The 26,727-nt window shown below is 46.8% G+C and overlaps 1 protein-coding gene across 2 annotated transcripts in view; it reads right to left on the bottom strand.

The window, feature by feature from the left end:
• VWDE (von Willebrand factor D and EGF domains) overlaps positions 1–26,727 on the bottom strand; it is a 177,562-nt gene that overhangs the window by 91,793 nt on the left and 59,042 nt on the right. For both annotated transcript variants that reach the window (XM_089654581.1, XM_089654582.1), the window contains exons 8-12: positions 23,479–23,693; positions 22,492–22,565; positions 18,646–18,919; positions 13,433–13,641; positions 8,820–9,778 (exon numbers count right to left, since the gene is read on the bottom strand). In XM_089654581.1, the coding sequence (XP_089510707.1) occupies positions 8,820–9,778; positions 13,433–13,641; positions 18,646–18,919; positions 22,492–22,565; positions 23,479–23,693 (1,731 nt within the window). The remainder of the gene's footprint in view (positions 1–8,819; positions 9,779–13,432; positions 13,642–18,645; positions 18,920–22,491; positions 22,566–23,478; positions 23,694–26,727) is intronic.

The following is a 26,727-nucleotide window of genomic DNA, read 5'->3' as shown; positions in this document are numbered from 1 at the left end:
GGCACATGGCACAGTGTTGCGATGGAGACAGCAGCAATGGGAGGCCGTACAGGGACCCATGACAGATTACGGGCCTGGCAGCAGCATGAGGAGGCGGTACAGGGGCCCATGGCAGATTACGGGCCTGGTAGCAGCAATGGGAGGCCCGTAATCTGCCAGCACCCTATGACAAAATGGAACCCACCAGCAGTGTGAGGAGACCTGAAAGTGGCACATGGCAGAGTGTGGCGATGGAGACAGCAGCAATGGGAGGCCGTACAGGGACCCATGAGACACTCTGGACCTGGCAGCAGCATGAGGAGGCGGTACAGGGGCCCATGGCAGATTACGGGCCTGGCAGCAGCAATGGGAGGCCCGTAATCTGCCAGCACCCTATGACAAAATGGAACCCACCAGCAGTGTGAGGAGACCTGAAAGTGGCACATGGCAGAGTGTGGCGATGGAGACAGCAGCAATGGGAGGCCGTACAGGGACGCATGAGACACTCTGGACCTGGCAGCAGCATGAGGAGGCGGTACAGGGGCCCATGGCAGATTACGGGCCTGGCAGCAGCAATGGGAGGCCCGTAATCTGCCAGCACCCTATGACAAAATGGAACCCACCAGCAGTGTGAGCAGACCTGAAAGTGGCACATGGCACAGTGTTGCGATGGAGACAGCAGCAATGGGAGGCCGTACAGGGACCCATGACAGATTACGGGCCTGGCAGCAGCATGAGGAGGCGGTACAGGGGCCCATGGCAGATTACGGGCCTGGTAGCAGCAATGGGAGGCCCGTAATCTGCCAGCACCCTATGACAAAATGGAACCCACCAGCAGTGTGAGGAGACCTGAAAGTGGCACATGGCAGAGTGTGGCGATGGAGACAGCAGCAATGGGAGGCCGTACAGAGACCCATGAGACACTCTGGACCTGGCAGCAGCATGAGGAGGCGGTACAGGGGCCCATGGCAGATTACAGGCCTGGCAGCAGCAATGGGAGGCCCGTAATCTGCCAGCACCCTATGACAAAATGGAACCCACCAGCAGTGTGAGGAGACCTGAAAGTGGCACATGGCACAGTGTGGCGATGGAGACAGCAGCAATGGGAGGCCGTACAGGGACCCATGAGACACTCTGGACCTGGCAGCAGCATGAGGAGGCGGTACAGGGGCCCATGGCAGATTACGGGCCTGGCAGCAGCAATGGGAGGCCCGTAATCTGCCAGCACCCTATGACAAAATGGAACCCACCAGCAGTGTGAGGAGACCTGAAAGTGGCACATGGCACAGTGTGGCGATGGAGACAGCAGCAATGGGAGGCCGTACAGGGACCCATGAGACACTCTGGACCTGGCAGCAGCATGAGGAGGCGGTACGGGGGCCCATGGCAGATTACGGGCCTGGCAGCAGCAATGGGAGGCCCGTAATCAGCCAGCACCCTATGACAAAATGGAACCCACCAGCAGTGTGAGGAGACCTGAAAGTGGCACATGGCACAGTGTGGCGATGGAGACAGCAGCAATGGGAGGCTGTACAGGGACCCATGAGACACTCTGGACCTGGCAGCAGCATGAGGAGGCGGTACGGGGGCCCATGGCAGATTACGGGCCTGGAAGGAGCAATGGGAGGCCCGTAATCTGCCAGCACCCTATGACAAAATGGAACCCACCAGCAGTGTGAGGAGACCTGAAAGTGGCACATGGCAGAGTGTGGCGATGGAGACAGCAGCAATGGGAGGCCGTACAGGGACCCATGAGACACTCTGGACCTGGCAGCAGCATGAGGAGGCGGTACAGGGGCCCATGGCAGATTACGGGCCTGGCAGCAGCAATGGGAGGCCCGTAATCTGCCAGCACCCTATGACAAAATGGAACCCACCAGCAGTGTGAGCAGACCTGAAAGTGGCACATGGCACAGTGTTGCGATGGAGACAGCAGCAATGGGAGGCCGTACAGGGACCCATGACAGATTACGGGCCTGGCAGCAGCATGAGGAGGCGGTACAGGGGCCCATGGCAGATTACGGGCCTGGCAGCAGCAATGGGAGGCCCGTAATCTGCCAGCACCCTATGACAAAATGGAACCCACCAGCAGTGTGAGGAGACCTGAAAGTGGCACATGGCACAGTGTGGCGATGGAGACAGCAGCAATGGGAGGCCGTACAGGGACCCATGAGACACTCTGGACCTGGCAGCAGCATGAGAAGGCGGTACAGGGGCCCATGGCAGATTACGGGCCTGGCAGCAGCAATGGGAGGCCCGTAATCTGCCAGCACCCTATGACAAAATAGAACCCACCAGCAGTGTGAGGAGACCTGAAAGTGGCACATGGCAGAGTGTGGCGATGGAGATAGCAGCAATGGGAGGCCGTACAGGGACCCATGAGACACTCTGGACCTGGCAGCAGCATGAGGAGGCGGTACAGGGGCCCATGGCAGATTACGGGCCTGGCAGCAGCAATGGGAGGCCCGTAATCTGCCAGCACCCTATGACAAAATGGAACCCACCAGCAGTGTGAGGAGACCTGAAAGTGGCACATGGCACAGTGTTGCGATGGAGACAGCAGCAATGGGAGGCCGTACAGGGACCCATGACAGAATACGGGCCTGGCAGCAGCATGAGGAGGCGGTACAGGGGCCCATGGCAGATTACGGGCCTGGCAGCAGCAATGGGAGGCCCGTAATCTGCCAGCACCCTATGACAAAATGGAACCCACCAGCAGTGTGAGGAGACCTGAAAGTGGCACATGGCAGAGTGTGGCGATGGAGACAGCAGCAATGGGAGGCCGTACAGGGACCCATGAGACACTCTGGACCTGGCAGCAGCATGAGGAGGCGGTACGGGGGCCCATGGCAGATTACGGGCCTGGCAGCAGCAATGGGAGGCCCGTAATCTGCCAGCACCCTATGACAAAATGGAACCCACCAGCAGTGTGAGGAGACCTGAAAGTGGCACATGGCACAGTGTGGCGATGGAGACAGCAGCAATAGGAGGCCGTACAGGGACCCATGAGACACTCTGGACCTGGCAGCAGCATGAGGAGGCGGTACAGGGGCCCATGGCAGATTACGGGCCTGGCAGCAGCAATGGGAGGCCCGTAATCTGCCAGCACCCTATGACAAAATGGAACCCACCAGCAGTGTGAGGAGACCTGAAAGTGGCACATGGCAGAGTGTGGCGATGGAGACATGGGCCCCCTGGCCACGCTTGACTTTCTGGCCACATAGTCAACATACGGCTACGTTTACTTCCTCGGGCGGCTTGACGAAAAATTGCCACACCGCCGAGTAGGAAACTTTGCCCCCGCTACTCCTCACTGGCTGACTGCTACTTCCTCCGTGCACACCGGCACCACTACTGGCCGTGGTGGTAGGCTGCAGTGGAGCTGGTGCTCTACTCCATGGCCGTTTGCCTCCACTGACACTGCTGCGACCCTGCTGCCTCCTGGGCAACCCACCGACTGTTTTGCTCGCTGCCAAGCTGGCACCCTCTTCTCCTGATGATGCGGAAGCAATAGCCTGATGACGACGAGGCTGCCAAGTGCGATCAGCCTCATCATCATCAATTAGGGTCTCCGCCTCACTACTAGCCCCCTCGGCTGCATGTGGGTCAGGAGACAGACCTGTCTCTAGACCGGCTACCGAGCCACTCTCCGAGCCAGTACTTCTTCGCCTGGCTGCTGAAGAGGCGGATGTCTCCCCCCGTTCCTGACCGCCCTCTGTTAGCTCTTCCTCACTGTACAGTGGGGCTGAGCCCACAGCATGCGATACTTCGCTTGGTGAGGGAACACCAAAGGACAGGGGCAGGTAGAGGACACGTGATTTCAGTGGGCTTGCTCCCGGGCCATGCCAACTAACGGTTGTGTCTGACGTACCCACCGACCGTTGGCTGTAGGTGTCAGAGGTGACCTGGGAAGAGGAAGACGACCGAGCCAACCAATCGATGACGGCAGGGTTGTCGGTGGAGAGACGACCGCTGGATGACACCGGGAGCACTGGCCTCTGGCTGCGACTAGTGCTGCCTCGACCCCTTCCTCTGCTGCCACGTCTGCTCGCTCCTGAAACATTGCCTCCTCTGCCACTCCTCTGCGTGTTGTCTGACATACTCTTTAATTCAACGATTCTGTGTCCCTGAGTAACGATTCTGTGTCCCTGAGTAACAATTCTGTGTCCCTGAGTAACAATTCTGTGTCTGTCCCTCAGTAACAATTCTGTGTCTGTCCCTCAGTAACAATTCTGTGTCCCTCAGTAACAATTCTGTGTCCCTCAGTAACAATTCTGTGTCTGTCCCTGAGTAACAATTCTGTGTCCCTGAGTAACAGTTCTGTGTCCCTGAGTAACAATTCTGTGTCCCTGAGTAACAATTCTGTGTCCCTGAGTAACAATTCTGTGTCTGTCCCTGAGTAACAATTCTGTGTCTGTCCCTCAGTAACAATTCTGTGTCCCTCAGTAACAATTCTGTGTCCCTCAGTAACAATTCTGTGTCTGTCCCTGAGTAACAATTCTGTGTCCCTGAGTAACAGTTCTGTGTCCCTGAGTAACAATTCTGTGTCCCTCAGTAACAATTCTGTGTCCCTCAGTAACAATTCTGTGTCTGTCCCTGAGTAACAATTCTGTGTCCCTGAGTAACAATTCTGTGTCCCTGAGTAACAATTCTGTGTCCCTGAGTAACAGTTCTGTGTCCCTGAGTAACAATTATGTGTCCCTGAGTAACAGTTCTGTGTCCCTGAGTAACAGTTCTGTGTCCCTCAGTAACAATTCTGTGTCCCTCAGTAACAATTCTGTATCCCTCAGTAACAATTCTGTGTCTGTCCCTCAGTAACAATTCTGTGTCCCTGAGTAACAGTTCTGTGTCCCTGAGTAACAATTCTGTGTCCCTCAGTAACAATTCTGTGTCCCTCAGTAACAATTCTGTGTCCCTCAGTAACAATTCTGTGTCCCTCAGTAACAATTCTGTGTCTGTCCCTCAGTAACAATTCTGTGTCCCTCAGTAACAATTCTGTGTACTTCAGTAACAATTCTGTGTCTGTCCCTGAGTAACAATTCTGTGTCCCTCAGTAACAATTCTGTGTCCCTCAGTAACAATTCTGTGTCCCTCAGTAACAATTCTGTGTCCCTCAGTAACAATTCTGTGTCCCTGAGTAACAAATCTGTGTCCCTGAGTAACAAATCTGTGTCCCTGAGTAACAGTTCTGTGTCCCTGAGTAACAGTTCTGTGTCCCTGAGTAACAATTCTGTGTCCCTCAGTAACAATTCTGTGTCCCTCAGTAACAATTCTGTGTCCCTCAGTAACAATTCTGTGTCCCTCAGTAACAATTCTGTGTCCCTCAGTAACAATTCTGTGTCTGTCCCTCAGTAACAATTCTGTGTCCCTGAATAACAGTTCTGTGTCCCTCAGTAACAATTCTGTGTCCCTCAGTAACAATTCTGTGTCCCTCAGTAACAATTCTGTGTCCCTCAGTAACAATTCTGTGTCTGTCCCTCAGTAACAATTCTGTGTCTGTCCCTCAGTAACAATTCTGTGTCCCTCAGTAACAATTCTGTGTCCCTCAGTAACAATTCTGTGTCTGTCCCTCAGTAACAATTCTGTGTCCCTCAGTAACAATTCTGTGTCCCTCAGTAACAGTTCTGTGTCCCTGAGTAACAATTCTGTGTCCCTGAGTAACAGTTCTGTGTCCCTGAGTAACAGTTCTGTGTCCCTGAGTAACAGTTCTGTGTCCCTGAGTAACAATTCTGTGTCCCTGAGTAACAATTCTGTGTCCCTCAGTAACAATTCTGTGTCCCTCAGTAACAATTCTGTGTCCCTCAGTAACAATTCTGTGTCCCTGAGTAACAATTCTGTGTCCCTGAGTAACAGTTCTGTGTCCCTGAGTAACAGTTCTGTGTCCCTGAGTAACAATTCTGTGTCCCTCAGTAACAGTTCTGTGTCCCTGAGTAACAGTTCTGTGTCCCTGAGTAAAAATTCTGTGTCCCTGAGTAACAATTCTGTGTTACTGTCCCTCAGTAACAATTCTGTGTCTGTCCCTGAGTAACAATTCTGTGTCCCTGAGTAACAGTTCTGTGTCCCTGAGTAACAATTCTGTGTCCCTGAGTAACAATTCTGTGTCCCTGAGTAACAATTCTGTGTCCCTCAGTAACAATTCTGTGTCCCTCAGTAACAATTCTGTGTCCCTCAGTAACAATTCTGTGTCCCTCAGTAACAATTCTGTGTCTGTCCCTGAGTAACAATTCTGTGTCCCTGAGTAACAGTTCTGTGTCCCTGAGTAACAATTCTGTGTCCCTGAGTAACAATTCTGTGTCCCTCAGTAACAATTCTGTGTCCCTCAGTAACAATTCTGTGTCCCTCAGTAACAATTCTGTGTCTGTCCCTGAGTAACAATTCTGTGTCCCTGAGTAAGAATTCTGTGTCCCTGAGTAAGAATTCTGTGTCCCTGAGTAACAATTCTGTGTCCCTGAGTAACAATTCTGTGTCCCTAAGTAACGATTCTGTGGCCCTAAAGTCTCTTTGGCCCTAACTCTGTCCCTAATACAGAGAGGTCTGTCTCTCTTGAATGACCGGAGGCTAATGGAAAATTCTAAGATGGCCGCAATTTATAGCTCGACCATTACACAGTGCTGGCTGGCTGGCTGCTGATTGGCTAATGCGATCACATGTCATGAATGAATGCATTATGGGTCAGCGCGCCTTCCCAGAGATCCCCGCTCCGTCGCCACACATGTCGCCGCCATTTTTGGAAAATTTCGAATAATTTTTCCTAAAATTCGAAACGAATTCCACTTCGCCAAGTTCGATTCGCTCATCTCTAACTGCGATTTACACAGCCTGTCTAAATTGGACAGCCAAGTTAGTGACCTGAGTTTTCTCTGCTGCAGTTTAGCAGAACAGTCTGTGATTGGACAATGAAGGAGCAGGGGCAGTCTTTTTAGGTCATCGCTTTCCTAAATATGCGCTGCATCTTATGTGCTAGTCCTCCTGTATAGTTCCATGAACCCCTGTTGATCCTGCCAGTGAAGTCCATCTCATCCAGCATCCTGGTGTGCCAACAATGCAGCACTGCAGCTGAATTCAGATCTGCTGGCACTGCAGTGGGATGAAAAATATTGCAGAGGCACTGCAATCAGCATAGTTACTGCCGATTCACAACTGTAGCTTGTTAGAGCAATACCTGGCTACACCTAGTTCTGCCATTGCTGTCTGGATTGACAGGACTGCCTCTGTTGCTGAAGCCTTCCCACTGTGAGCTGCAGTGCCTGGGAGTGGTAACGTGTGGGACACAAATTAAGGAGAATTTGGTTCAGTCACAGAAGGCTTGTCCTTTACATAGTAACTGGATTGGTATTTGTTTAGACTGTCATACAGGAGCCTTTAGTTGTACTTTAGGTTAACTCCATAAAAAGTTACAAGTAGAGAGGGAATCAAGCAGAAAACGGATTCTGCTGTTCCCTCTCATTGGAAGACTCCACTCCCGTAATAAGGTTTTCTAAAAGTTTGGGGAATTTGTGCCCACCCTGCCAAAAGAGCATTTGCAAGGTCAGTCACTGATGGATGAAAGGTAATCCCAAAAGTGTTCAATAGGGTGAAGCAGGGGTGGACTGACAACTCATGGGGCCCCCGGGCAATAGGGGATCATGGGGCCCCAGTGTCCTTGCCCAAACTCAAAAAAGCCTATGAAAAAGGTACCAGGGGCATCTCATGGGGCCCCCTACTGACCCCGGGCCCTCGGGCAGTGCCCGAGTTTTCAAATGGTCACTCCGCCCCTGGTTACATGTATGTCTGTGCAAAAATAAAGAAAAAAATATTCAGTATCTTTCTTCGCCCCTGGGGTGAAGTCAGGGCCCTGTGCAAATCACTCAACCTTCTTCATACCAAACTGGACAGACATGTCTTTACGGAGCTGCCTCTGTAAACAGGGCCTTTGTACACATGGGCACAGACATGCTGGAACAGAAAATAGCTTTCCCAGGCCTTTTTTTTTTTCAGAGAACAGGTGCAGGTACTCCCATCTTCTACGTCACCCGTTGTTTCCCCCCCCCCCCAGCCAACTCTGAGCAGCGTCCCTTGGTTCCACACCCTACCCATCTCTCAGTAGAGAAAACAGCACCAAGTATTTTGTGGTGCGAAGTCAATTACATGGGATTTGTTATTGATAATATTAAAAGCAGTAAAATAGATCCCCTGCAGCCAGCAACAATAGACCCGCTCCAGCAACAATAGATCGCAGAGCAAAAAAAGACCCCTGGCAACAACAGATCCCCCAAGCACCAACAGTCTGCCCCCAAGCAGCAAAAGACCCCCTGCAGGAAAATATCCCCTAGCAACAACAGATCCACCCCAGGAACAATGGACCCACAGCAGCAACAATAGATCATTCGGCAGTCAGCATTAATAGACCCAACAGTAGCCAGCAACAATAGATCCCTCCCTCAATAGTGGATCTCTCAGTAATAATTGACTGCCCCTGCAAGATAAGACCCTCCCACCAACAATAAACCCCTCCCTCAATAGAACCCCCAGCAGCCAGCATCAATGGACCCTCCAACACACCCCAACACCCCTTGCCATTACATACATTTAGTGCTGGGGGTGTCGGAACTGCGTTCCCCTATGTTCCAGCTGAAAAAAATCCTGGGCTTGCCCCAAACTGATGCCACAAAGGTGGAAATGCACAACTGTCCAAAATGTCTTTGTATGCTGTACTGGAAACACCTGAACCTAGGTCCTATAAATATATACTGTATATATATATATATATATATATATATATACACACTTACATACAGTATATATAGTATTTGTGCAACTGCTGAAAATCTATTTTAATTACAAACAAAGCACCAACTTACCAGATAAAATGCTACAGTCATATGAACTATAACCACTGAAGCACGCACAGCCCCATTCCATACACTGCCCATTGCCACTGCACATGTTGGGGCATTTTAGGGCCAGAATGATGGGGTCAATGGGTATCTGAGAGTCTTTTACTCTATCATGTCCAAGTTCCAGAAGTTTCCTTTCACACTCATTCTCCAGTAGGGCCTCCCCTGCTTCCACCCAGCCAAGGTCATCCTTCAGCATAATATCCATGATGCACATATCAACCACATCCATGAGCCTCTTCTCTAAAAACCCAACACACAGTTTCCCAATGCTCGCATTAAAGACTGCCTCTTGGCAAACTGCCGAAGCATATGAATGAGTCAGTCCTGACGGAGTTGGCCAAGCAGGATGAAATTCGCGATGTGAGTCACTGGTGTGATCTTCGGGGAAGAAGTAGCTGAATCCTTCCAAGTCAGTTTGGCTGAGGCTTTGATATGGAAATGTTTGCAGATACTCATAGTAATTCTGACGTTTAGTCCGATTCCTAACATGTTCTTTACGATCCCATCGGTTTTCTTGGTTCTTTTTGCTTCCATGGGATTGAGATGATCTTCTGGAAATCACATTTCTTTTCAACTCATGCTTAGTTTCTTTGGCATCACTAGCATCATCGGGAAGGTCCTCCTCATTAGGTGATGTGTCCTGTTGTATTGAAACATCGGGCAATGAACGCTTGCTTAGGTCTCGTCCTGGATCAGTGTAGGTGTACTCATTAGTCACATCAAGGGCAGGTATTATGGAGGGGAACCTTACATTCTCTATGCCACTGCAGAGAGAAGCATCTTGCGAGTTGCTGAAAAGCATGTTCATGGATGTATGCAGCAGGTTTGTCCCTGCCATGCACGTACAATAGTTAGTTTTTTTGGTGATTGGTGGTGTGAACTCTGGTATTTTGTCAAAGAAACTTTCTCCAGCAGCAATTCTGAGGGAAAATATATAAAAAAAAATTAGTAAATGGTAAATCCATGCACAGGCAAATAGCTAAATGCATCAATGGAATGCATAGTCTTATTAGTTGTTTGACCAGCCAAAGAATTTGTATTTACTGTATGTCCATTAAAAAGTATGAATAATGTTTGTACAAGTGCTACACCAGCTATTTTATACGGTTAATAAAATTTTGATCTCCAGTTTCTTTAACTTTGGCAACAATACTCAGTGTGTGATCCTTATTCCCCTACACCATTGTTATTATACTGCTTCTCACAGATGTCTGTTTGAGGTCATATAACAAGACGTGTGTTGCTTGAGATGTAACATTCAATGAATGCATTCAGTGCAATCAAAGTTCCATCTTTTCTGAGACAAATGCAAAGAGGGCAGCATGCTTTAAATTAGAACTATGGATTTTAAATAAAAAAAAAAATGTGCTGCAGCAAAGAGAGCCGGCACCATGATATGTCCTCTGCAAGCATGGGGTTTATTCAATGAATATGCACAGTAACAGCCACAAATATCAATGCGTTTCCGCCAACGATGGCCTTAGCCATGTTTAAACGCATTGACATTTGTGGCTTTTACCGTGCATATTCATTGAATAAACCCCATGCTTGCAGAGGACATATCGTGGTGCCGGCTCTCTTTGTGGATTGATGTGGACAAGGCTTCAGATGCCTTAGCCTGGAGTCACCTGATATAGCAGGAGGTAGGAGCACCTGTATGTCAAAGAAATATACTAGCGAGAGCATACATAAAACAATAAATATAAATCAATAATTCCAGGTATATGCTAGCACTGAAGGGCTCAGGTAACAATCCCAATTGACGTTTAAAATTTCTACAAGTACAGCGCTGTACTTGTAGAAATTTTAAAGGAGCAGCTATATAATTGCTGGAGCTGCAGCATTTAAAACCCAATTTTTAAATAATCCCTTTCAGTGGGGTTGCAACTACACTGCAAGGGTCATTTTCTCATTGGTCTAGGGCAGTGTTTCTCAACTCCAGTCCTCATGGACCCCCAACAGGTCATGTTTTCAGGATTTCCATTATTTTGCACAGGTGATTTGATCAGTTTCACTGCCTTAGTAATTACCACAGCTGTTTCATCTGAGGGAAATCCTGAAAACATGACCTGTTGGGGGTCCATGAGGACTGGAGTTGAGAAACACTGGTCTAGGGGAAAGGAGAAACAGTTTTACTTACCTGAGCCCCCCCCTTCACGATCTGATGGTGTTGTGTCCCTTGGCGTCCTTGCATCCATTGCAGAGCTATGGAACCCCGCTCTGGTCTTGATGATATCAGCACTGGTGGAGCATGGGGAAGCAGACACTGCAGGGACAAGTCTAGCAGCTGGTGAGGAGCGGAGGATCAGGCAAGTAAATCTCCTTTTTTTGTTCCCCCTTTACATAAATTAGAAATGTCCCCTTTTGCTTGAGGTGATTGTAGCCGTATTAGTGCATTTGCGACAGAAACAATTGAGTACTGTCCGTGATACTTTTTTTATTTGCACCAACATACAATTTTGAGGACAAGCTTTCGGGGTAAGTCCCCTTCTTCAAAGTCCAAACAGTACTATTACAAATCACAAAGTTTACTGAAGAAGGGGACTTACCCCGAAAGCTTGTCCTCAAAATTGTATGTTAGTGCAAATAAAAAAAGTATCACGGACAGTACTCAATTGTTAATGTCCCCTTTCAATGCAAGCCCCACTGCAAGGAATCATTTTGTAGTCGCCCGGAGTTGGGCTTTAACTGCAAGTGCATCTGCATTTACAGTTTTCACTTATTCCCCTTGACAAGTCTTATAATTATCAGTTGATCCTGCCATTGAAGTCTACTGCATGCAGCTTCCTGTGTAGGCTGTGTCTGCTTGCAGTGGGATGAGATAATGTTGCAGGGGATGTGGCTATCACATCCATTTCAATACCGCCAGTATTATGTGGGTTCAGGTAGCACCTAAGTTTTATTTTCCTTTTACTTAAAATTAAATTTTCCTTACCTTCAAATTTAAAAGTGCAAAAAATTATGGTAGACTATTTTAATGATATACAAAGGTAAGGTGCCCACATTTTCAAAATGAAATTCAAGGACACCCTACTGACCACCCCCACTATTAACCACATCCACATAATCATGCCCCCGATTTGTAGCCAAACTCACAAAATCACACCCCCATTTATAGCCATGCTCACAAAAACATGCCCCCATTTTTTACATGCCCTCAAACATCTGAAGTTATGCATATTTGACCGTTTGCATGGTAACAAGTCGACCATGTTCTAAATAAAGTATACTGTAACTGGAGCTTTTGTCCATACTCGGGGTACCTTCCTTTATTGTGCAGGCAACTGTCCATCTAGAAATGAGGGGGGGTGCGATCAGCGCAAACACTGCTAGATATCTTGGGTAATACAAATGAGCGCACTTCCGCCATTCCCGGCCAGCACATGCTCCGAAACGCGTCGCAGTGCACCTTGGGTATCTGACGTCATCACGGCCATGCCGCCGCTGCATTCCAGCGTGCGTTACACCCGGCTCTGAGGGAGGACGTGCACGCCGGCCAGCCTCACAGTTTTTCCCCTCCAGCCACCACGCTGCTCCAGCGGCACGCTGACTTCTCCATTACCCACACAGATGACAGCTCTCACCCTGGTTACCCACCTACTGATGGTTACACCAACCACAGTTTTTATGCTTATACTTACCTTATCTATGTGAGTGTTCCTACCTATATACCTAAATAAAGAGATATATTGCACTTAGAGGTGCTTCTCTCCTTCTCTCAACTGTCCATCTAGAGCAGGGATCTCCAAACTATGGCCCTCCAGCTGTTGAAGTACTACAAGTCACATCATGCCTCTGCCCCTGGAAGTCTTGCCTGTGGCTGTCAGAGTCTTCCAAGGCCTCATGGGACTTGCAGTTCCTCAACACCTGGAGGACCATAGTTTGGAGACCCCTGATCTAGAGGAGCCTTTCTCAAACTGTTTGTCCCAGAGGAACCCTTGAAATAATTTTCAGGTCTCCGGGAACCCTTGCTAAAATCAATTCATTGGGGTTCATTGTGAAGAATGCCCCTTGCACTGGTGATAAGTGGAAAGAATGTCCCTTACATTTGGAGTCAGTGGGATGCATACCCCCCTTAAGGGGATGATCAGAATTTCAACCTTAGAGACAGCTAGAACAATCATTAGGGTCATGCAGCCGACTCTGCCAAGTGGTACTGGCCCCAGAATTATAAAGACACCATCAAAAAGGAGATCAATCAGCCTTAGCTCAACGAATCCCTTTTAACCTCTAGAGGAACCATAGTGTTCCATGGAACCCTTGTTTAGAATGTACTAAACATTTTTGGAAGCAGCTTGGTGTGGCTCATAAAAACACACTATAAGTCGCTTATGTAATTTTATAGGTTGTAAAGGTAAAAGGTGAAAAACCTTTCATGTTCTCTGCCAACTCTGCCGGCACAGAGCACTGGAGTGAGAGCACAGGGAGTGCATTTTCAGAAAAAATATTATTGTAAGGTATTTCCAAGTAAAGTTCAGTTAAAAATCATAATATATAATAATACAATACTATATTGAATGTGAGAATGCAATTTAACTTTAACAGATTGTAATGGAAATGCGTATTTCTCTTACCTCCAATGCTTAATGAAGTACAAGTGGCTGTGTGATGTCTCCTCCAGATGGGCTCCTTTGTTGTCATGGAAGTCATTATTAGGGTTTCCATCGAACGTCCCGCAAAGTCCAAGCGTATTCTTAAAGTCCGAGCTCGGGGCTCTGACTGTTAAACTCATCCCCCATTCACTTACATCAGCTCGGACAAAAGCTCCTGAGGAGAAGGAGATCTAGAAGAAATGTAGAAAGTGAACCAAAGATTGTGATGGAGGCCACAAGAACAATATGGATTCATGGATATGGTTCAAACTGTAATACTTTAGCAACACACACTTTACACACAGGGCTGTAGGCTCATTCTTTGGACAAAAAATTTCTAGATGTACTGACTACCATAGGTAAGTAAGCTTAGCTTTGGCTCAGATCATGCAGTTAATAATAGTTGGTGTGGTCCTGAACACCCAGAAGTCCTTGTATCTGACGCAGAATCTTGGGAATTAACTGAACACTGATGATGATCTTGTTCTTCTGCAATATGGTACATCCAAATACAGAACTCCCCCACCCACTGATTACTTCACCAGGGGCTCCAGGTGCATGGGGGGGGGGGGAAGTTACCCCCCCCCCCATTTTCCAGAACTCTTCTGGTGCTTTGCAGAGGTAAAGGGAGAACCCCCACCGCAGAGCATCTCACCACTGCGACTGCTTGTGTGGGCAGAATGTGTACTGCTCCCATATCTGAGGGACCTCTTGTCCTATTCATCCCAAGTGATTGTCATGGTACACATCCTGCCCACACAAACAGTGGCAGTAGAAAGATTCTCTACTTTGGGGGTTTGCCTTTTACTCCTGTAAAGCATTGGTAGAGTGCTGGAAACTGCAAGAGGAAGATAGAGGGGGAAATGTCATTCTGAGTGCCAGAACAGGTAAGATCTGTGACAGCAGCTTCCCTGCTCTGCTCTGCTTGAAGAGCCCATCTCTGTATTATACATTACTGCACCCAATACTGTGTCCTCCTGACCACTGTACCGTATTATCCTATAGGCCCTGTACAGTACCTTCCTGACACCTGTACTGCCCCTTCCCCCCACCCATACTGTACCTGCCTGACCCCCTTCCCCCCGTGCTGTGCTTCCTGACTCCCACATGTACTGAGACCTCTTGCCCCCTAATTTGCCCTGCTAAACTCCGTACTCTGCCCTTCTGACACCCTGTCCCCTGCTATAGAGTTTGAATATCTGTGTTGAATAATCTTTGATTTATGACACAAATATATAAATATGTTTAATTCTATCAACTATTTATACTTTAATTCTTGAGAGTAGATGCATAAATTGGGGTTGGCTGGTAGGGACCGCAGCGTATTACTTTGCCCAGGGCCATGATGCTATTAGGATGTCCCTGAACTTCACCACATTCTCATGTGCTCCCCATGGTCCTTCCAGGTATAGATGAGCATGTGACCTTTCCCCCTCCCTTCTGGGATTCAGCCAACCCCTAAGCCTGACCACAGCGAGCAGGTCATTACCTTGTGTAAGCTCTGACACCTACTGACAGCAAATATACATAGAGTTTAGACTCAATGAACACATTGGGGGGATTTACTAAAATTGGTGCAATCAGAGTCTGGTGCAGCTGTGCATGGTAGCTTCAGCTTCTAACCGCAGCTCATTCAATTAATCTTTGGCAATAAAAGCTGGAAGCTGATTGGCTTCTATGCAGAGCTGCTCCAGATTTTGCACTCTCCAGTTTTAGTAAATAACCCACATTGTGCTCAGTGTGTTAAGTTAAAAAATGGGTTTAATACTACTTTAAATGAAGAGCCTAGCATAGACTTTTATGATGTCATCAGTTATTCTGGGGTTCCAGACAGCAATGAGGACCTGTAAAGTGAAGCAAAAAGAGAGCGCACCAACCTTGCGCATTACCTCAGTAATTCAGTGATTTTATTTAATAAAATATATATACTCACAAACAAGGATGTAAACCAAGCATTACAGATCCTCAAAGGAACTGGGGAGTGTAGAGCCAATGTAAGTCATGTCACGAGGGTAGACTTTCAAAGTGTTTTGAAGGGAGACCCTTCCTCATCAGACTGATGAAGAAGGGTCTCCCTTTGAAACATGTCAGCCTCACTTTGAAAGTCTACCCTCGTGACATGACTTACATTGGCTCTACACTCCCCAGTTCCTTTGAGGATCTGTAATGCTTGGTTTACATCCTTGTTTGTGAGTATATTTATTTATTTATTTCAGGTACTTATATAGTGCTGTCAATTTACTCATCGCTTTACATATATATTGTACATTCACATCAGTCCCTAACCCTCAAGGGGTGTACAATCTAAGGTCCCTAACTCACATTCATACATACACATACTAGGGACAATTTAGACAGGAGCCAATTAACCTACCAGCATGTCTTTGGAGTGTGGGAAGAAACTGGAATACCTGCAGGAAACCCACGCAGGCACAGGGAGAACATGCAAACTCCAGGCAGGTGGTGCCGTGGTTGGGATTTGAACCGATGACCTGAGTACTGCAAGGTGGAAGTGCTAACCATTTAGCCACTGTGCTGCCCATAGATATATTTTATTATAAATTATTATTAAATAAAATCACTGAATTACTGAGGTAAAGCGTAAGGTTGGTGAGCTCTTTTTTGCTTGACTTCACAGTATCATTCGGGCTTCCCCAGCCTTGTTGTAGAGCTGCACATCCTTCCATGCACTGGTGGAAATGTTTTGAGCTTCCTTGATTCCTCCACCTCTGGTTTGAGTCCTAGAGCGCAAGAGGCATTATCTTTATATCTGCTAGCAATGAGGACCTGTCAGAGGACTAAAAGAGTTTGGGTGTAATTTTACCTTTTCTGAGCTTTGGAGATGAGGACAAAATAGTTGACTTAGGCCCGGGGCGGACTGACAACTCATGGGGCCCCCGGGCAATAGGGGATCATGGGGCCCCTGTGTCCTCGCCCACACCCAAAAAAGCCTATGAAAAAGCCAATGAAAGGTACCAGGGGCATCTCATGGGGCCCCTACTGACCCCGGGCCCTCGGCAGTGCCCGAGTGCTCCAATGGTCAGTCCGCCCCTGTTTAGGCCTCATGTACACATGAACTCCTCTAGACGTTTAGCTCTCCTGGCAGCAGAAAAATGCTAAATGGCGTTTAGCACTTGGACGTTTATTCATTTGATTGGCCACAGTATTTTCAATTGACATTAATAAACGCCCAAGTGCTAAACACAGCTAGCATTTAGACACGTCTACACATGTTTTAGCTTATTTTGGCCAAAACGTTCCTCTCCTGAATGCAGAAGAATCACGTTCAGGAGAGGAACGTTTAACTGCCCCAAAATTCTGCTGCTTCTAAACTCTGATAAAAGCCTACATGTACATGGACACATAAGCTTTTATTGAGTTGAGTTCAGGGGCCTTTGCCAAAAACTCCAAAACTCACGTTTAGGAACAGCAGTGTATTGGGCAGCACAGTGGCTAAATTGTTAGCAGTTTGACTTTGCAGTCCTAGGGTCATTGGTTCAAATCCCAGCCATGGCACCACCAGCCTGGAGTTTGCATGTTCTCCCTGTGCCTGCATGGGTTTACTCTGGGTTCCTCCCATACTCCAAAGACATGCTGGTAGGTGAGTTGGTTCCTGTCTTAATTGGCCCTAGTATGTGTATGTATGAATGTGAGTTAGGGACCTTAGATTGTACACCCCTTGAGAGTTAGGGACTGATGTGAATGTATAAAATATATGTAAAGCGCTGCATACATTGGCAACACTATATAAGTACCTGAAATTAATAAATACACGAGGCCTTACATATAAAGGTCAGAAGAATCCTTTCTATACAGCACACAAATACTGGAATTTCTCCAAGGCTTTAACATACAGTTTACAGATTGCTTGTAATTTGCACCATTACTAATCCACTAAGTATCCTTGACCGCCCATCAGACACTCAACGCAGTGCAACCAGATGTAACATTTCAAAATTATATGTCAATGCATCTGGATGGAAACTGTATATATATGTGTCCCCCCCCTGTTAGAAACTTGCAGCGGTATTAAAATATTGGCAGCGAATAATACACAATGAGTCGATTCAGTCCAAGAGTGGATTTTGTGATATAACAAAAGGAAAACTGAAACTGACAATTTCCCATTTCTCCTCTGTATGCCAAGCAATTCTTTTGCAGCTTACAAATCCCTTTCTGGTGTGCCACTACAAATCCCAAAAAACCTCGTCAGCTTGGGAACACCAAAGCTTGCTTGGACAAGTAGTTCATGGCAGCTCCACAACAATTGCAAACCGCTAAGGTTGCGATGCTCATTCAAAAGGGCGATGTAAAGTGTAGCAACCCAATCCGAGCAATCTGATTGGTTGCTGTCATGTTGTGTAAGCCAGTACATCGTTCAGGACTCTATGGAGTTCCTCTTGAAGAGCCTCCTGCGAGTGCACTGCGACATCCCGAACACATCTGTTTTCTGGCTACAATATTTAAACTTTCCCACAGGCAAAAGAATTAACCGCTTCAAGGGGGGACGACGTGAATCACATTTCAAAGTGCTACTCCCCCCCCCCCCCTCCAGCCAAGAGTAATAAATCACATTAGTATTTCATGTCTTTCAAGGAATATGTACATATTAAAGAGGACAGAAGCAAAAAAAGTTATTTCACTGTACAGAACATGTGGGAGTGAAAGTTACAGTCATTTTCATTTTCTTATAGCAACATTAGAAGCAATGGGGTGGTGCAGCAACTGGATTTGCTATCGTGCGGTATGAAGGTTCTTGACTCCAGCTGAACTCCAGGCAAACAGCTTAATGCGCAGATGAAATGCATATATGGGAGCTGTTTTGCATGCCAGAGGATTTATATTTCTGTCCATCCAGTCCTGCAATTTACACAGCTCTGCCACTCACCACAGCCCTGTCTGGTAGGTCAGGAAACATGATTTTTCTCTGTTGCAGTTGGGTCACACTTACAGGTCTTGTGTTCTGTGACTGGACAGCGAACAGAGAAGTAGCAGACTGATTAGTTCATCTCTCTGTCACTCTGCTCTCTCCTCCTATCAGCATGCTCCTGGGTAGCACATAAGAACTGCAGCGTAGTTGACTGCTTCCTTGTGCTGCCAATCTGAGCTCTGCAGTACAGGGATTGCCTGTTAATATCAGGTCAACACTAGGAATGGTGAAATATATTTTGAGTTCATAAAGTGGTGACACCTACCGTGATCTTTCTTCCAAGGTAAGACTCTGTAATCCGAAATCCCGTCTCTGTAGATTCCTGACTCTTCACGGAGAGATGCGGTTGGGATTCATGAAGTTGTCCGCTACACATATCAAAGGTGATTGTATCACCCCCTTCCCTGGCTACAAAGCCGCAGTTACAGGACGCTGGGTGGTCAACACTCCCGCAGTCCCACTGGCGCACATGAACTTCAAAGTCGCGGGAGGTGCTCTTATACAGGACAAAGGTTCCAGTGTCAAAGTTGTCATAGTATCTGCAAAAGACACATTTTAATGATTACTAAGAAAGATTTCTGTAAGGATTATAGATTGATGGATAAGATAACGTTTGATAGATTGATGTGTGTGCAATACCTTTGGTGCATCAAAATCAGTGCTAAAGCCCCTTACACACTGTAGCACCCCTCTAGTTGGCTAGGAGGAGCTAGCTATGTTTTTCAATTGGAGGCTGAATAGCAGCCTGGTGTGCGTTAGCCTGGGACGATTCAGCCAGGCAATGTTTTGCTTAGAGCTGAGGGCTCTGCAGATCAGTTCCATGATACCTCCCCCTGCTCTGGAAACTAAAGAAGTGTCTAGAAGGCAGTGGGTGGGGGTGAGGAGGTGGTGATCTGCATACTTGGGGGATTTTGGCCAATCCTTACGCAAGAGGCTTGGCATGGGGCCAGGATAGCCCTAAATATGAGAGAGCATGATCAGCAGGGAGTAGAGCTGGGTGGAAAATGGAGTAAAGACTGGAGTGTAGAGCCTGGGAGGGATCCCAGGAGAGAAGTCTACCTACAGGCAGGAGCTGGGAGGGAGAATCTCTCAACCTCATTCATCCCCTGAGAGAGGACAGCCTGGGAAGCAGGGCAGGAGCCAGCTCAGTATAAGGCCTGATGGCAGCCACCAATGTACAAGCCTGCAGAAGAGGAGTCAGTAATCCCACACCCAGGGATAAGGGGAGAGGGCAGTCAGGTGGCCAACCCAACTAGCACCTCATCTGGAGCTGCTCAGCTAAAGTGTCAGTTTCTGGTTCCCCTTGCTCAGGGATTCCCTCAGGCAGCTGGGTGAAGAGGAGAATATATCTGAGGCGGTACATTGGGAGGGCTGGAGAACGCTCCAAGAAGAGAATCTTTGTCTGTGGACTTGTACATAGTTGCTAAGGAGTTTGTTCTCACGTTGCAGTTTCCTTGGGCAGCACATACATCCCTCAACCCCATCCAAGCTCAATACCCCTTAATAAAACAAAAAAAAACAAGCTCAAGGACTGTTTACTGTCTCCAGTGTGTAAGGTTTGAAGAAAATGCATGTTGCTTGGCTGTGCAGGATTATAGAGGGACCCAAAACTCAGTGACTGCTAAGGGGGTAGTGCTACAACATGATGAGAATATCGAACAAATGATTGTTCGCTTTTTTTTGCAAGAAAGTCTCATATCCAAAGTGAAGCGGTTACTAAATTTATGAAAATTCTTGCATGACAGAATAAAAATTTGGAAGTGATGTAATGTAAATGTATTTGTATTGTATTTTCAGATGAAAACTGTGCTGATTAAACGAAAATCGTATGATCTGGAATCGAACAAAAAACATTTTCGTGCTTGTCCCTTCAAATAATTTTGGCCGATTGCTGTGTACTAATGATCAGATTATTATACGGTCGCTTCGATAGCGGTATTTTGCATACAATTTTCTGATCGTGTGTACTAGGCTTAAGAAGGTTCAAGATAAAATGGTAAAACACTAACTAAAGTTGGCACAAAAATGTGCGCTTACCTGACATGCAGAGAAATGAACAAAGGCGCAGCGTTGGTATTAACCGGTAACAGCACCCCCATGCATCTGCCAAACGAACTTGTTTTCAGGCGCCTCAAACTGCATGGTGCCACAGCATCATTCGCTTGAGTGTGGCACATTTTTGGACGTCAGGGACCTCTCTTTCATTTTTCTTGTGCATGGGGTAGCCCAATGAAATGAATGGGCTGCCCTTCACGCAACACAGGGAAACGTGTCCACACTCGGTTACCCTTGTAAGTGTGAACCAAACCAAAGCTAAACAGTGTGAATGGACAAATCTATTTTGTTCCTGGGTCTACACACCTGATGTTCCCATTAAAAGAGGCTCCCACCTGTAGGCAGGTGCAGTTAGTCACTCTTCCACTAGATGGCTCTGTAACAGAAGGGTACAACAGTTTGTGACACTTGGTGTTAGGCCCCTTTTAGGTAGAGCCCTCCCACAAGTGATGCCAGGGGTGAGTCAGCTCTCATATGTAAGTTTGGTATATTTTCAGGAATGTAGTGAGGAGGCCTATGGTGAGCAGCAGGGCACAAGATGGCTGAGGTTTCGGCCTCAGTGGGTGGGACTGTGTTCTAGCAAGGCTGTATTGGGGGTAGGGCCTTGCACTTGGGCGCCAAAACTAGCCAACCACAAAGACCCTCTTGCACACCATTCATGCGGAATTGTTTATTTATTTTATATCATGGAGGATGAAACAGAAGGAGCTGGGATACCCAAAGTGGCCGGGGCACACTCAAAACTTCAAAGTTGGAAATTATTTTAGCTGCTAAACAAGCTGCTGATCAGGCCTTTGGCTTTAATTCACACTGGAATAAATACCATTGTAGGTCCAGTTCACTTCTGGTCTGTTCAGTTTGTTGCCAGTCAATGTCATGTACCTGATGGGAGACTAAAATGACGAGGTCGCCCTCACTTGTGTCACTAGCCCTGACCCCACTGTAGTTGGAACAGAGGGAGTCTAGGGACCAGGGGGACAAGAGCACCAGTAGTTGTTGTTTGCAGCTCTTGCAGATGATGACCTTGGAAGGCTGATGATCCTCTGATTCAGGCACAGTAGTAACAAGCAGAGCAGGTCTTGTAGATTGCCAGGCGTGCACCAGAGCAAGGCAGGTAGTGAGAGTACGAGACAGGAGCAGTGTCATGGGAATAGCCAGGGTCATCAACAGTTGGGCAGCACGGTACAGAATCAGAAGGAAAAGCCAAGGTCAGGAGCAGAGCCAAAGTCAGGAACCAGTATCAATCAGGAGAGCAATCAGAGTCAGGTCAGGAACAAGCTGGGTCAGCAACAAAGGAATCACACGGGAACAAGCAGGACAGGGGGGAGCTGAAGACCAGTCAGCAACTAACATGGGCAGAGACACTCTTTAAATAGCCCGTGTGGTGCCAATCTTCGCCGTGCGTGTGCACGCGTATGCGCACAACCGACCACTCTTCTCCGGACATTCTTATGCGCATGCACACTTCTATTCACAATTCGTCTTGCCGGAAATCCCTTACAGTCAAGCCCTGATGAAGGGGACACTTACACCCCCCCCCCCCAAAACGTGTGGGCTACTTCCGACCTTTAATGGAATAAAGTTGTATCTGGACCTCTTAGCAGTGGTGTGGTGCATCAATTTCAATTCTCCCAAGTTGGAATTTATGGCAGAGAGGGACTGACTCAGCCCGCCAAGGTCAACCTTGAACTAAAATATCACTTTTGGGTGTATTGATACTGTACTTTACCATTAAAATACATCTAACTCTAACTTCATCCTTACCCTCTCTTAATCTAAAGATCTCCTTAGCCTTAAACCCAGATTTTCAATTATATAAACAACAAAATATATATTTTTAAATCATTCACTCCCAATGAGTTGTAGAAAACTTTGCATTGGAAAATGACTTCTTCACTTTTTGTGTTTGTGATTGCTTGTATTTTTTCTTTATGTGTGATTGTGTGTATATATAGTATGAATACGATGGTGTGTGTATGTGGGATTTGGTTTGCGTGACTATTTATGTAAATATTATTGTAAAACATTTTTATTGGATTTTTTGATATCTTCTGACCTGCCATCAAAGGTAACAATATGGGGATCGGTGAACGAGTAGCAGTAAGCCCCTGGAACGTCCTTCACTGTAATCTAAGCAAACATTTCATTACAAAAAAAATGACAGCAATTCAATTTTTTTGCTAATACAACACAAATATCGATACGGAACTAATATAAATTCCTATCTGTATGCTTCCCCCCCCCCCCCTTAACTCTCAGCTGTAGCACCTTCTAATCCTTGGCATGCCTACAAAAATTTGTGATTTTCTTCAATATTTTTGGATGTATTTTTTGGGTTCTATCTAAGACTAAGTTCACACTTGTTCTTTCCTTTAAGCAATCTGTGGTTGATGGATTTTCAAAGTGGAGTCAAGCATCTGCTATCAGTCATTGAGGAGGGGATCCTGCTACCTCCTGAATGCCTATTTTTTTTTTTTTTTTTGACCTATTGACAGAAGGTGCGCCTCCTGTCGACTCAACGTGCCACATTAAAGTTGCCATGGGTGGCATGTGAACAGCCCCCTCCAGCTGTATGGTAGGCTTTGGGTGGCCAGTTGGGAGGTGGTAAAGTCATGGGTTAACTACTTGTTTTTATTGTACCATGTAAAAAGGGCCTAACTTTTGTTAACTTTTTTGTAATCCAGAAACTATGTAGGCTTTGCAGCCTAGGGAGCTGCTGTTGGGGGTGCTAAAAATGTGGCTTTAACACACCCCAATTGCAAGTCCAAATGAGGACTAATTGTGCTACACTCTCATCTGGTTGGAAGGCTTTAGCCCCATCTCACCATACCCTTCTGGGTTATACTTTTTAGTTGGTCCCCAACCCTACCCCATAGAAGCCCTGGTTTGCAAACATTTTGTTACAAAATAATTGACAGACATTACAACAATGCAATTTTTATGCTAACACAACAAAGACATTAACATAGAACTGCATGAATATATTTTCCTTGCTATCTGTATGCATAACCCCCCCCCTCCCAATAACTCCCAGTTGTAGCACCTGTATGACATCTGGGACGTAGCCACTCCACAGAAAGTTGGCGCTGTCTATAGGATCTGCTGCAATGCTGGTCACTTTGTTCCCATCCGTCACAAAGTCTATGACCGCCGTGTAATAGAGGACAGCGTGACCGCACGTTCCGTTCTGGCAGGGCGATGGCAGGAGGTCCACTTCGCAGGAGGAAAGGGCCAGATCTGAGTCATGTTTTTCTTCAGCTGTTCAAAACAAACCAAGTTTCCAAGATCATTACGGCTGCCTTGCCAAAATGAAAGTGGGTCATGGTCAGAAAATTGTATCCAAGATAAATAAATATGAGGTCACTCTGAGGGATCTGAAATGTCATCCAGCCCAGGTTCAGATGTTTAACTTTCTGCTGGAAATTTTTTTAATCCTATTTTAAAATGTTTATACATTACAATAGGATCAAACGTGTACTGTAGGGGAACAATCAAAATATTTTTTTCCTGTTTAAAGTCAACCTGTCAAGGACATTAATGTGTTCAGAATAATAACAGCCAAATTTTGGCACTTGCCTATAAGAACCTTTGATGATCCTGAAATTGATTCCTGAACTCCCTGAAGGTATTAGTTAATACATCATACCTATACAAACTGCTCATGGAAGTATATGTATAGCCAATAAAGGAATTAAAAAAAACACATTCATTGCAATACCTGCACATTTCTGCATGTATTGTCTCTTTAAATGTTGCAAAAAAAACAAAACAAAAAAAACTTGGTGACCCTGCCAGTCCACTAAACTCAAATCCCTGTACAGCAGTGACAACCTTACCTGTGCTGCACTGAAATCACAAGCAGTTTTGTCAGCCCTGCCCCTGAGTTCTCCCCTGCTGGTCTAAAGAAGTTCACCTAACCTTGCCCCTACAACTATCACCAAAGGTGAAAATCTAGCCTCAGGCCAATGGAGGATGGTGCAAAGTCCCACTGCCCCTCAGGGTGATGGAGGAAGCCAAATGGACCGTCTTGCTGCCCCTCAGGTAGATGGAGAAGGCATAACTGACCATCCATTTGCCCCTCAGGGTGCTGGAGTAGGCTGTGTTGACTATGTCTTTGCCCTTCAGGGTGATAGAAGACACTACAAAAAGTCTGGCTGTACTTCAGCGTAATGTAGGAGGCCCCATGGATCACCCGGTTGCCCCTCAGGGTCATGGAGGAGGCCACATTGCCCATCCCACTGCCAATCAGGGTGATGAAGGAGGCTACATGGACCATTCTGCTGCCCCTCATGGTGATGGAGAAGGCAGCACTTCCCATTCCGCTATTCCTCAAGGTAAGCTACATGGACCATCTTGACGCCCCTGAGATAGATGGTGAAGGCAGAACTGACCATCCCATTGCCCATCAGGGTGATGGAATAGGCTGTGTTGATCGTCCCTTTGCCCTTCAGGGTGATAGAGGAGGCAACAAAGAAAGTTGTACCTCAGGGTAATGGAGGAGGCCTCATTGACCATCCGGTTGCCCCTCAGGATGCTGGCAGAGGCTACATTGGTCATCTCACTGCCCTTCAGGGTGATGGAGGAGGCTGCATGGACCATCCTGCTGCCCTTCAGAGTGATGGAGGTAGCTGCAAGGGTCACCCCTTTGCCTCTCAGGGTGATGAAGTTGACTGCATGGACAGTTCTGGAGCTCCTCATGGTTATAGAGGAGGCCACATGGACCATCCTGCTGTTCCTTAAGGGTGATGGAAGAAGATGCAAGGGTTGTCCCTTTGCCTCTCAAAGCCTTGATAAAGGCGATTGGATGAACCATCTCACTGTCCCTCAGGGTAATGGATGGGGCCTCTCAGGGTGATGAAGGTGACTGCATGGACAATCCTGCAGCCCTCCATGGCTATACAGGAGGCCACATGGACCATCCTGCTGTTCCTTAAGGGTGATGGAAGAAAATACAAGGGTTGCCCCTTTGCCTCTCAAAGGCTTGATAAAGGCGACTGGATGGACCATCTCACTGTCCCTCAGGGTAATGGATGGGGCCACATGGACCATTCTGTTGATGATGGAGGAGGCCACATGGACTGTCACACTATTCCTTACTCTTCCGGAGGCCACATCATCTTGCTGCCCCACAGGGTGATGGGGTGGCAGCCTGGGCCATCGCACTGCCATCGAAAAGAATAGTAGTTTGGCACAGTTTTATAAGCTGAGGAATTTTTTTAATTGGAATGTTGTCTTGCACAGTCCCAAGACACCAGATTGTCTTTCAATCTGGCCAATACAACCTGAGCACATTTCATTTTTATAAATCGTGCACTTGGCCATTCCTAATCATGATTTTTCTTCACCTGACAACAGTACAGGTAAAGGTCAGCATAGCAATGCCTTTGGGTATATTTGTTTTTCAAACATAAAATGATAATCTCATTGTCAGTATCCATCCTGCAGCTTCTCCTCCTGACCTCCAGCATGTCTAAACACTGGAGAGCCCGTAAGAGATGATTTAAAGGAGCGCACATAACTCCACTGCTAGTCACCTCGGGCTAAACATCGATTTCCTTCACCTGATTCGTCTCTCTTCTTAAAAGGAACACTTCAGTTTAACTGGTCTACAATTGCTGATATCTGTGGTTGTGAAATACAATGCCTCAGGGCGAACTTGACCTGCTACAGGGGTCAGCCTGCTGGAAACAATAAAACTGTGTGTGGAAACCTTGAAAATGCTAAAAAAAAAAAAAATCGCCACAATATAAATAATCTTAGAAATAAGAGTTAAAGGATTCCAGGCTTCGCTTCTATTTAGCCCTGATTCACAGTGCCGCGACTTGCGACACATAATGTCACATGACAAGTCAAAACACATTCATTTCAATGGGCGCTGTCTTAATTAATCCGACTCAAATCACAGCAACAAAAAAAAAAGGTTTCTGCACTACTTTTCTGCGACTCTGTTGTGACTTGAGCCCCATAGACTGCAATGTTAAGTCACAAAAGTCACAAGCAAGTTGTAAGGAAATTGCAAGCCAATCGCAAACAAGTCGCATAACTTTGGGGTCGCAGCAGTGTGAACTGCACCTGATAGTTAATGTACAACTAAAGGCAATTTTGTTCATTTTGGTTGAGTAAAAGAATCTCTTGAATGGGAACACAGACAGCAATAAACACTGACAGATGTTCTAATCCTTCTCCAATCCATCCAAAATGAAAAAAAAATGTTTGCCTTTAGTTCTACTTTAAGGGCCACTCTTTTAATGTTCCCCAATTGCTGCCCCTTTTAGCTGCAGCCGGGGGGTTA

This window comes from Staurois parvus, unplaced genomic scaffold (assembly GCF_062004578.1).
Source record: "Staurois parvus isolate SC_StPar_1 unplaced genomic scaffold, SC_StPar_1.0 ptg000779l, whole genome shotgun sequence".
Classification (NCBI taxonomy): domain Eukaryota; kingdom Metazoa; phylum Chordata; class Amphibia; order Anura; family Ranidae; genus Staurois; species Staurois parvus.
The sequence above is the reverse complement of the archived record's forward strand: the minus strand, read 5'-3'. Positions and strand labels throughout refer to the sequence as shown.